At 44.6% G+C, this 12,907-nt stretch overlaps 1 protein-coding gene across 3 annotated transcripts in view; it reads left to right on the top strand.

The window, feature by feature from the left end:
• Positions 1 to 12,907, top strand: part of LOC124301116 (hemicentin-2-like) — a 248,204-nt gene that overhangs the window by 218,253 nt on the left and 17,044 nt on the right. Inside the window, exon 1 of one of the 3 annotated variants that reach the window (XM_046755829.1) lies at positions 4,305 to 5,554. The exons of the other annotated variants lie outside the window; for them this stretch is intronic. Coding sequence (XP_046611785.1) covers positions 5,494 to 5,554 — 61 coding nt within the window. The 5' untranslated portion in view covers positions 4,305 to 5,493. Of the gene's footprint in view, positions 1 to 4,304; positions 5,555 to 12,907 lie in introns of those variants that run through there. 3 annotated transcript variants of the gene reach the window in all.

Genomic DNA, 12,907 nt, shown 5'->3' with positions numbered 1-12,907 from the left:
CGGCCCATTAACGATTCAGGGCGGTTTCAACCCGGCAAGGGACAACACTCGGTGAACCAAAGAGATGTGCGACCGTCGAGCCGCGTCTCCTTCGTCCTTGAATATCGCCGTCGCGTAGCCGAAACAAGACGCCGCTCCTCCCGAATTCGGCATTTCGAATCATGCAAACTGGTTTCTGGAACCGGGAATTAGCATCGCCTGAGAACCCGCAGGTGACGATCTTCGGCAGCCGTTTGTCGATCGCTCCGCACCTCCCTCAAAGGCGATTGATTCTCTCGGGGGTTTGATAATTCGGAAACGTAGACCGAATCGCTTTTGGGAAAGTTTCTCGCCCCGAAGCTCGAGCTTGCGGGCGAACGCGCCAAGTTGTTGGGTTTACTCACTTTTGTCACGCGGTGGCGAACTGCGAGCACCGCGCTTCACGGTCCCGAAGAGAAGAGTAAACTTGTCGAAAGATTGCAACTGCGTCGAGTGTTTGGTTTAATTTGCGTTAGTTAACATTTTAATTAGGGGACCAGCCGGGGTAGTTGGATAGTTAAAAGGTCGTTTGCGATCCCGGTCTTCCCTTTCCTTACCTCGCCTTTGCGTGACGTGCAGGGGCGTTCACGATTCGTTCGCGCTTCGGCCTTAATTAGGAAAACGCGTGAATTCGCCGGCTGACGCTTCACCTTATCCCGATTCGGTTCCCCGTTCGAAAGCTCGAGAATTATTCCATCGTGCTTGTAAATTTCGGCCGGATGCTCGCTTCCTCGAATAATCTCATTATCGCTGATCGGGGAGTCTGCGTCGGTGAAAGAATAGAATTTTTTTGATTCAAAAAACAAATAACAAACCCACCAACTTGATCTAATCCCAAAAATCGGACCCAGTGATTACAGTTTCTTCGAATCTCCGCGGCGATTTTATTGAAACACTTTATATCCTGTTGTGCAAAAAAGTAAGTACCTAAGTACCTAAGCATAAACAACCGCGCGGGAGTATTTCAGCGGATATTTGTATATACTGTTCAGAATTATACACATGAATAATATATGAGAGATGAAAAGCGGCGAATACACGGTAACGCGGCATAAACCATCCCCCTGCAGCGACCGATTTAGCCGAACGTGATCCGCGAGCGATTCCAGCCCCCCTCCCGGCGTCAGTGAGATTTTAATAAACTCCTTCACCCTTTGCCTCGTCCCTTAATACCGCTGAAGACCAAGAGCGGGAAAATACCCGGAATATATGGGAACAGGGGACGGAATTTAATAAAGTTTCAGCGAGAAGAAGAAGGCGTCTAGTCCACGAAGAGTTATCTCGAACTTGGGCAGGACAGAGCAGGGCGCTCTTCCGGCTTGGTCTTCCAACGAATCCTGGAAGAACGGACGTCGCGCGTCGCGGCGTCGGGGCCCGATACCTGTCGACGGACCCAAGACGGACACCTGCAGCCCGGAGAAGCAGCCGAGTGGAAAGGTGTTTTTTGCTCTTCGAACACTCTAGCTGGGAAGCAGAGAGATGCGCTGCGGCCAGGCATGGCGAACGAGTAATCCTAGTCGACCGACGTATAGGTAATCGAAATGCCGACTACCGGCGTGAAGTGGATCTTCCATTTTTCCGAGGTAATCAATTCTTGGATTGATTCTGAATCGGTTCTTCGAGAATCCGTTCGATTAGAATTCGAGCCCAATGAAACGTCGATTCGGCATGGATCGATCCGAAATATCGTTATGATTTAAATCGTGATTATTAGCGAGAGCAGCTGGTGATATGGAAAATTCTGTTACGAGTGGTTAACGAAAGCCCTGAAGTGAAGTATAAAATACCGCAGTGCAGAGTGAAAGTCACAATATCAGGTTTCAAAAATGCATAAAGGTCAAAGTATAGAAAGGTAAAATATAAACGGTCAGAATTCTGACGATTCTACACGTAATATAGAAACGTATTTTGATCAAGTGTCATGGAGTTTCGTAGGATTTCAAAATTTCAAAAAGCGAGGTAGAGAAAATAAAGCGAAAATGTTGAAGGGTGAAGAATGAAAAACCGAAGTACGGAATCGACAAAATTAGAATAATGAAATTAAAAATTAGAAATTAATGAGTTGACGGTATCAAATTTTTAAAAAAGCAGAGATTATAGAATTTTATAACGCGGAAATTCAAATTTTGTTAGAATTCGGATTATTTTGCACTATCGTTTTCTGTAATTAACCTTAATTATTGAATTTTGAATTTTCTATACTTCGAATCTTTTCTGAACTTGAAGAAGTCCGAAGCATAGAAATAACTAAATAACTCTAAACCCGCGACATCCGCTGTCAAAATTTCAATCACGCAGCGTCAAATCTCATGGAAAATTTGCGTGCACCGCGTCGATCAAAAGTACAGAATCGCGAGTCGATCTTAATTTGACATAACAAATTAATCGTGTACTCCAAGCATGAAAGATCGAACGAAGCAATTTAAAAAAGGTGAAGAATCGATTTGTGAGATCGATTTTTTTAAACGTCCCGTGATCGATCGTGGCAGAATCCTTCGCGAAAGTAGCTTCCAAACTTCGAAGCAACCCTGCGAAGGCGGCTTCGGCAGTCTTCGAGTGGTTACGGGGGTTTATCAGAGGGCGAAAGGAGAGTTGGAGTGAATTTGGAACCCAGCAGCGCCTTTATCCGACTTAGACGGGATCCGAAGCGTCGACGTCACATTGCAGGCATGAAAAGCAGGTTATATCGTGCAGCGAGACGCTTCCTCGAGGGAGAACTTTTGCCGCAACCATAAGTGGCTTTCCTCCGAACCCTGCAGACTCTCGCGATTCTCATTACGTGTAACGCAGACTCGAACTTTACCGCGAGCCTCGAGCAGACAACGCGAGCATCCAATAAGCTTGTCTCATTTTGCAAAATTTTAAACGCGCTGTCGTACGCTGGCTGCCGACGCGAGACTCCGATGGAACAAGTTTAACGAGTTAACGCTCTTCGAACGCCGATTAAAGCCACAACTGTAGTAACTGTAACGAGTTGATAAAATTAATATTCCGCTAATACTCGACTCGGTAATCTTTTAAAAAAATGGACAAAAAAATAAAAATAACATCAAGCACCGATGTTTTACTTTTTTCCCATCTTTCACCCTTACAGTGATCGACTTCAAGACTATTTATAACCGGTTAAATCGGATCATTCGGATAATAGAAAAAGATTTTTGTCCGTACGTCTTTTTTAACCTCGACTTTTCATCATCGCCGACCGCGAAATTTGAAACGACCGATAAAAAAAAAAAACGAAAAGAAATCCGTGCCAAAAGATACGATAAAGAAGAACAGTATCAACGCGAAATTACTTGAAAGTTGCGAGCACCGTAGGGTACATATACTTGTACACAGTTTTATAATGTATCCTGGGTACGATCGATGAGTTAATAATCCCGATACCAGTGTATCGGCTGGATGCGCGTAGTGATTAAAAACCAAAGTGTAAAAGAATAAAGGGAAAAGGGGCAAGGGGGAGGGGGGGGGGAGGGGGGGATAATAAATGTACATAAACCTGCGAACCAAAGAAAATAACAATGAAAAAATAAGAAAAGAAACGAGATCCTCGCCCAACCCGTCCGCAAAACGATTTCAGGTGAGGTATCGGTCGTGCCGCAGCCGCGTGCGCACAGATGCTGCACAGCATACTCGTATATCTACCTACCTAAGGAAGATTCTTCTCGCGGTGAAATAATTTCAGGTTCGAAAAATTGAGGCCGTCGACGAGTGCATCGTCGTCGAGCGAGGAAGAGAGAGAGAGAGAGAGAGAGAGAGGAGAGAGAGAGAAGGCCGAGACAGACAAAACAGTTGGCCCCTGGCCGAAAAGCGAACCACCTGCCACCTTCGAAGGGCCAAAGTACCAGGGGTGGGGGGTTCCAGAGGCAAGGTGGCGAAGGGCGAAGGGCGGAGGGCGTGGAGAGGGGGCGGTAGGGCGATAGGTAGGGGGGGGGGGGAGGGAGGGGGACCACCGACCCATGCCCAAACTACGAACCACGCACACCGAAATCCCGCTTGTCGCGTTGTGTCCGTGTATCGCACGCATGGCACAAAACTCGTCTCTGCTTATGCAGTCGTGTATACGCGTGTGTTTGCACACATGGCGTGTGCATGTGTGTGTGTGTTGCGCGCCTGCTGCCTGCACGCTAGGTGAAAAAAGAAGCGTCGCGACGACGAGCGGCGGCGGTTACTTCCACACGACGAGTAGTGGGGATTATGGGGGCGGAGAAGGGGGACCCGCCAGGGGTTGGTGGGGGTTGATCGGCTGGCCTACGCGTCTCTCTGTTCAGTTGGCGAGCGACCGTTGAAAAGTCCGCTCGCTAGTTGTGCGGTGATAGGCGATTTTTCACCCGTTATATCGAGTGGCGTACGTAGTTTATATACGTGCATTTGGAATTTTTTAACACCGTGTTATCGAAGGGAAGGGACGAAACTTATTCGATTAATGTAATATTTTAACATACGTTGCGTGGAAAAACTAACGATTGTAGGAGGGTGAAACTTACCCTGTAACGAAGTGTGTAAAATATTGTATTTCTTGAGTGGAAGAATAAAGTGCAAAAAGGGAATATCCGCCTGCAGTGAAAAGTGTTTCCGAAACCCGTATATTTATTTATTTTTTTTTCTTGTTTGTTCTTTATTTTCTGAAATTGTGTCGCCGTTTCGCGAGTGCTGCGACGTTGCTACACTTTATCATCGCTGCGCATGCAGTCGCTTCAACTGTTCAAGTGCAGGTGACGTGTAAAGCCGAAACGGAAACGGATGAAACAACGGCTGGAAAGTTTACCCGCGGGAACGTGAAAACATTAGTTAAAAAAAAAGAAAAAAAACGCGTGGATGATAAAAAATTTATAGAAACCAAAAAAAGAAAAAAAGAAAACAAACAAAAGCGACACCACCCACTGGGATACACATGTATAATGCAACGGCACACCTTTACGTGAATAAAAAGTTTGGTTCGACCTGCGGTTTAAAGTGACAAAGAGCCAGAGGTTTTCGGTTACGTCCGGTGAAGAGCGACCGGAAACCGTTTTTACACGACCGGAGGTGCCTGCAGAGCGGTGAACTCTAAAAGTTTGAGTTTTCGTCGTATCTTTTTATACGATGATTAATCGTGGCCTTTAATGTAATTTCGTCATTTACGTTCTCCGATGCGGAACGTTTTTAATCCGCAGAAAAAATCAGCGGTCCCACAAATCGTTCGAATATATAGGAATCGAGTTCGAGTGCTCGGGGTATTTCATGCACGGTGATAAAGTTTCCGGAGTGCAGTTCGAGGTGAGGGTGAAGTTGCTTGTTAAAGTTGACGACGAAATTTCCTAAGCAAAATGATAAACTTAAGGTGAGAGTCGCGGAACGAACGCTGCGTGCTTTCCGACATTTTCGTTTCATCCCCCGTAATCGTCTACGTTTCGGGGCAACTTTGGTGCACGCGGATTATCGCGCTTCGTTCAAATTTTTCCCGCGCAACTTGCTGCATCCTGCGGTGACGTCATGGCCGGGATTACCTCCAGTCGGAGGAGCACCATCTCCACAGTTTTTCTCATCCTGTCAGGTGAGTTGTCAGAATTGACGGTAAATCGGCGAAGAAGCGAAGAGAGAGAAAAGGTCAGACGGACGGCAATCGTTAACATTCCCGCTCTCTCTCCCACTCCGAAAAACACCTCCCACTTTTTATCTATCTCTCTTTCGGCCTCTGGGCGAAACGAAACGCAACGAAATTAACCAGAAATCAAACGTCGAGCAGCGAATGAAAATTTCCATGGCCGCCAAGCCTCGATTCGATTCAATGCGAATTCGACCACCAGTACAACTCTACTGCACTTTCTACAAATCCAGCCGTTCTGCAGACTTTCTCGCATCGTAATTTTAACGACTTGCTGAAACTTGAGCGGCTTCGAAATAGCGCACCTTGAAGTTCGACCGATCAAGCTTGACAAATAAAAAGTTATTCTCGTTTATGACCTGTACCAAAGCTCGAAGTAGCGAATTCTGGGCAAATTATCGTACAGGCTCGAAAAAATTTTGAGTTTTCAATCACTCTTGATCGATGAAAACTCGACGTTACTTGCACTGACCCGGAATGGAGAAACTCTCTACTTTCTCGGTGAAAAAAATCTGGCTAACCATTTTTTCCTGGGGGGTAAAAGGAATCCTGCAGGATTTTCGGGGATCCTCTTTGTGCCGCATGCATCGCCTGTATCGTCGGCAGATGCTCCGTCGTTGAGACCGCCCCTCGTGTCCCCGGGGTGCCCAACGTGCCCAACGTGCCCGGGTCACCGGGGACCGGATCACCGTTAAAGCCCTGAAAAACGGGCTTAGCCTTCGAAAAGGACGGGTCCGTCTAGAAGCCCATTTTCTGATAAACAGGGAGGGAATTGAAGGAGGGGGGAGAAAGCGAAATAGAAAGTTTGGCCGGAAATTCCAAATTCTGGGAGGAGAATTTGGAAATTCGTATCACCGTTCTTAGTATCCCGATCTTGAGGAACTTGAAGATGACTTTCGAAGAGTTGGTTTTTCGGAATTAGTGTATATTTTGTTTACGGTGGTTTACTAAATTTCGAAAAGTCGCAAAGATGAGAATTAACAACAATTTTTCCTGAAAATGGATCGTTGCAGTAACGTTACCAACTTCATCCTCATAAATTAGCAGCCAAACGCTTTATAACGTTTATTCGAATAAGGTAGTAAGGTCCGAAAATCCAAATTTTGTGAAATGCCATGAATCCCCAATACTTTTATAGAATTATCAGGATAAAGCTGAACTGCATTTTTCTATTTCCAAAAAATTTAACACGCGCTAGCTTCAGCTTTGTATCCGCAACGTACGGAAACTTGTTCAGACATTAAAAATTTACACGAGTATAAGTGGCAGGCTTTTATCTCCTAGCTCATGTTGAACAAACCCCATTTTTTTTTTTTTTTTTTTCCTTAACTCGAATAAAAATCGAGACGATTCACGAAAGAAAGTTACGTCTTCTTTTCCGACACCTCCATAATCTTCTTCATGCAAAAACAGATACGCGTCTTGCGTTGAATTTTTGAAATCGTTCAAACTGCGCCGAGTTTTAATTAGTTGTTCGGCGACTGTGAGTCACGTCGGCTCTCGATTTCCTTATACCCGAGCAGCTATCCTAATAGTCTGAATCAGAGATCCGTACTCCCACGTCATGGCAGCTGTCACGTAATTGCGACTGGCGTCACGTATCTGCAACCGCAGGTGAAACGCAAAGAAACGGAAGAGCGTTTCCTGCACGACGATGAGCGCTTTCGGCACGGAGGGATTTTATTTCACGTTATTACCTGAGTTTCGCTAAACATCGCCAAATCCTGCACCGTTTCTGCGTATTTCCAATTTCGTTGCAGCGCCCGCTAATCGCCGAACGAATTGCAATCTGCATTGGGAGCAACTCGAGCGGTGAAACTCCGATTCGGGACGAAATAAAAGCGCAGGAGTTGGCGGAAAATTGGCAGAGACCAGATATTTAGGTGCAAGGTAATCGCTGCACAGTCTGCAGGAATCAAACATCGAGCTTCGAGTCGAAACTTTTCCGAGATTGGAAGTCGGGAAAACTCGAAGCAGCGCGATCCGGACAACCAAACGAAATCGAAAACTAACATTAAACAGAAATTAGCACTGTCATATAAATAGTTACTCGTAGAGTCTTGTAGCTCGAAATCCAGGGTCCTATTTTTCGGCAGCTCGTTTCGCGCTTTGAAACATCTTTCTTTTTCTTCGCATCACGTTCTCCGTCCCCCATTTTAGAGCCGCCTTATCCCCTCCTTGGGATCAAAAATCACGATACAAGCTGCGTGCAGCTCGGAATTAAAACCGTCGCGATAACGTATCGAAAACAATTTACCTCTCAAGTTTCCACTCGGTGTCTGTGTCCTGAAATTCCGCCAAATGTTTCAATGTTATCTGACCAACATTCTGGTACCGATTAAAGCTTGCGTATATTTCGCGTCACTTAATCGCCAGGCGAGTTAGAGCTACTTAAAAAGCGCGATTCGTAAACTGGGAGAAAAATCTTCGATCCGATTCATGGGTTCGACGGCGATTACGCATAAACCGCAATGCCTGCAGCGAATTACGTACTCTTGGCACATCATAACGCACAGTTTACTGCGCCAGGATGATCATATTATTTACCGCTAGATCGAACAAGTCGTCCCCGAGTAATCCTACAACAGTTATCTTGCCTCGTACACTACGACGTTTAACCGTCGTGCTTTCACTCCCTCGTCGTCACCGATTTCCACACGTTTCGTAAATCGTCAATCCGTTATGCAGCTCGAATTATCCGGCCAACGCCACAGGACGACTTTACCTTTCCGCGTGCCAGTTGCGCCAAATGCAAGTTCAAGCTACCGGAGACGGTGAAAATCCGAAGGTACCGATAATTCTGTGGAATTAAGGAAACGGGGTCAGGCATATGTAGCGTAGCGTTTTCGTAAACAGCGGTACGTGACGACGTGTACGAATGAGGCGATTCGACACTCGTCGATAAAATCAACCGGTACCCGCCTTCGTGCGCTGAAACAATAATCCACCTCGCATGTGTAACGCGTATTATGTGTATGGGTGTATTTATACACACATTTTATACTCGCGGAAAATCGTGCCCCAAAGTCTTTCCCAAAGATTTTCCATCCTTCGTATTTACCAATTTTCTTATTGAGTATCTACCTGCCATCGTTGCTTGTTGGTACAAGCTGGTATTGAAAAGGTCGACGTATGCGGAAGGAAAACGTCGCTCGAGTGTCGCGAAACGCGCAACGATATTCAAAGAACTTTCTACAGAGATACGCGAAAAAGTTCTCGATTCTTTTTTTTTTTTTTTTTCTTCTCTCTCTACTTAGCCGGGGGTTTCATTTCACTTCTGGGAAAGAAAGCCAGGCTTCTGGAAATACGTGCATGTGGAAATCGTATCTATTTATCAACTCTTCAAACTTCCAACTACACACACGTGTAATCGAGTAGTTTTTCCTGAATAAAAGTAAACGTTTTTTCCAACGGCAGAATTATTTTATCAACCTGCAATTATCGATGAACTGAAAATTAAACGATGCCATCAAGCCTGTAGACCTGCGACAAGGCTAAAAATTTCGACTTTCCTCCAAGTTTTTCAATAATTTTCAAACCGAATTCATCCGCCGGTATTACAACTACCAAGAATCACCGAAACGAACACGCAGCGCTATCTGACGGCCTGAAAGCGAACCACGCGTCGAGTTTCCCTCGGGATAATCGTCCCTCGGCGCGCAGAACAGGAGAAATTCAAACGGACGACGTATCGAGGGAACGGGTTATGAAAAAAGGTCTATGTAGTATAAAAAAAAAAAGAAAGAAAAACAAGTAAAGAAGCATGTTATGCACGGGACAAGTTTCAACCATCGCGACTCGTGCACACGTGAATTACTTATATGCCATATCTGACCCGGCGGTTTTCACTAGAAGTCGATACCGTATGTTACTTTTATGGGGCTGAAGTTGGCAGGGTTAGCGTAACGAAACATTGGGGGAAAAATAACTATTTTTCAATTTTTCAGTGACTCTGAAGCGGTTAAGTTTTGAAAATACGAATCACCGCTTTGCCTGATTATAATTTAATGCGTTTCAGAGATTCGTGAAATTACGAAACAACGGTGAATCGTCACAGTAACGTTACCAACTTCACCCGCTTTAATTTTTACCCTTTACACAGCGGGCAAACAATGCTCGTTATGGCTGCCGCCAATTTGCCGCTCCACTTTTTTCCCCGTATCTAAATCTCCGTCTCGATCTCCCGATCTATGCATCATGCAGCAAGATGACGGCCTTGTGTCACAATTACACACGCCTCTCTCTTTTCGCTTGTGCACCGTTCACTTGAGATCGACATTTCTCGGAACGATTTCTGCTACGACTAATATTCGTACGTAATCCGCTACAGGCTGCGTCGCAATATCTTTGCTAATTAATAAATATCCTCAGCCGTCGATTTTCCGAGTAATTCCACTCCCGGAGATCGTGTTGTCACCTCACGCACGTCGTTAATTATTACCAAAGCATTGGCACACCGAGTGTTGTACGAGTGACGTCAACTGACAAGAATTCTTTCCCTCCACGCCGAGCTGCGACGAAGCTGCTTGATCGCCGTTCTCAATTATTATTATACACACTGGCACCTGCGCGTAAGATCTTCGCTGTTAAACAATCCGATCGAAGGCCGCACCGACAGGTGTAAAAAACTTTTTGCAACGAATCTGTGGCTTCGCGTTTCGGCGATGCAGCTGCAGCCATCGATCATCTCGGGTCTCTTTCAGGCCTGTCGAAAAGTCGAATCGGACGAGGAAACTTTCGGTAATGTCACTCGTTGTTAGAATCGCTTTAGATAGATACAACGGAACGGCGTCGAGAGATTTCGCACCCTTGACACGAACCGAAGACGTTCTCTTTTCGCCGGAAACCGGAGCTCGAGCAACGGTAACGATTTCGATGAATAAGGGAAAGCTGCGGGAAGTTGAAGAAGCGCTTCGTCATTGCTCGGGGAAAGGAGATGACGCTGTTGTTAAATGACGCCACAGAAGGAGAGTCTTTCGGAAAAATAATCGGATGAGGCAGCATTTTTAGTTTGATTTTCTGCTGTGTACGTTTTATTTGAATTATACGATTATCGATTTTAAATATCTAAAACGGGTTAGAGCTTCCAAGGATTGTTACACGTTTCTACGATGATACGGTAAATGTCGAGGAATGCGTTGCGAGAATTTATGAATCGATGTCGATACGTCAAGAAAAGGTTATCCTCAGTCTTTTGAAGACTCTTCGGAACAATTCCATGTCATAGAAATAGGGAACGTATGAAAGTCGATATGTATTTCCTCGAAGAGATCAACTTCGCAAGTTATGTGACCGTACGGGCAAACAATTCTGCTCGTTTCGAAATTCATGATACATTTCGAAAATATGCGACGATTGACATTCTCAGAAGTGAAACAGCTTACAAATAGAATTTATAATGTGTCTGTCTCATTATATCGCGAGTATTCTTAAATTACTGCGCCAAGTCATTCGGTTTAATACTTCCAAGTGTTATTGAGGCCCAAATTTTCTGAAAGTCATGAGAGTTACATGGTGAGAACAGAATTAGCTTCTCAGAAAGTAATTCCAGTAATGAACCCGGAGGGTTAAGTGAACGGAAAAACCGTCTTGCTACGTCACAAATATCCATCGACTACGGTGATCAAAATAACGAGGCGATGTTCTTGCGCCATCTTAGACGTCGACTCGTCATTGTTCGTGTATGAACGCATTTTCACTGTAAAGTCAGATGCTAAATAAATAAATAAAAAAATCAGTGACGAAGTTCCTACAACTAGTCGGAAAAAATCGTTGTCCAATAGTATAGTCTACAAATTTAGTCGAGGAAATCTATACGCATCATCTTAAAAATTTGAGTAAATTCGAGGATTTAAATCTGTTTTCGCGCGGGTCTAACTTGCAGAAACTTCACTTGAATTTGAACTAAAATAATAAAGATGCATAATAATATCCATCCATGTTAACGAAACAAATGTTATTTGTGCCTAAGATTGAGGCACGTGGCTCCCGTTTGTTTATTGTCTCAAGCTCGCGAAAATCTCGTATATTCAACGAACAGATTGAAATTCGAGAAGACCGTCTTCTATTTTCGAAACGATGAATGAATAAAATTTGATAAAATTGAGGCACCCCTTATCGCGAAGTACGAAATCGACTCGACGAGTTATACTCGCCCACCGATAAATCCCCGATGTCGAAATACGAATATGTATCAGAATTGGTACAAAAGGTCAGCATATTCATTATATCGAACACATATACATATGTATGTGTATATATTTAAAATACAGTACATATGTAACTACCCCCAAAATAAATACGTACGCCCAGATGTAGAGTGATACGTATATACATGGATGTGAGTACATCCACACAAATGAAAAAAATCGTAATATAGTTTAATCGATACACGGTGGTTTTATTTATAGAACCTATATTATCCAGCCTATGAAGGAAACGGAAAAAGTTGATATAAGTATATTTCTCTGGTCGGTGTAAAGTATAGGCAGAGAACTCGACTCGATGCAAGCTCGTGCTTTTGATACCCTCAAGCGATTACCGGGCTGCGACTCGTTACCGTTTGTCAGATACAGATACAACACGAATATCAGCCTAACTACCAAGGGGAAGAAAACTGCCACCGTGCAAAGAAATTGACAAAAGCTGAGAAACCCTTCAAAGAAGACAGAGGAAAATCTTCCCCATCCAAAGCTTTCCGAACAATCGCTCTAAGCGGGTTCTCTCAAAATTTCTTCACCGTAATTCACAATGCAACTCGCATACAAACGGCGACAAATTCTGTTGCAAAGCTTGCGTAAAACAAGCGACTATGACTCAATTTGACGGAATTCACCAGCGGTGGTGCAAGGCGGGACATAAACCGTTCCGAAAGTGTCCCGGTGGTTAGAAAAAGTTTAATTTACCGCCGGACAGCCAGTGCAGCAGCACTTGCTCACGGTTTCACTTACAGCTTGGTAAACGAGAGTCATCGCGGTTCTTCCTGCCCGCATGGTTCCGCGGCAACGTTGAATTATTACACGAGCTGCGTCTATCTACTAAGCTCGGGTAGCGGACGGTGGGAGAAAATAGTTTAGTCGATGGCTCTGCCTTGCGCAAAGCGCTTAACTTGGAGTCTGATGCAAGACGGAGGCGTTGTTATAAAACTGTATAACTGCATGTCGCAAAAGTTGGGGTTGAAATTGTTGAATATATTCAGCCGAAGGCGAGTCTCCGAGGACGAAGGTGCAACACGGTTGATGAGCCGTCGAAGCTCGAGTCCTCTTCTTACTTCTTAGTTCTTTTCTTCTTCTTCTTCTTCGT

Source organism: Neodiprion virginianus, chromosome 3 (assembly GCF_021901495.1).
Source record: "Neodiprion virginianus isolate iyNeoVirg1 chromosome 3, iyNeoVirg1.1, whole genome shotgun sequence".
Lineage (NCBI taxonomy): Eukaryota > Metazoa > Arthropoda > Insecta > Hymenoptera > Diprionidae > Neodiprion > Neodiprion virginianus.
The sequence above is the reverse complement of the archived record's forward strand: the minus strand, read 5'-3'. Positions and strand labels throughout refer to the sequence as shown.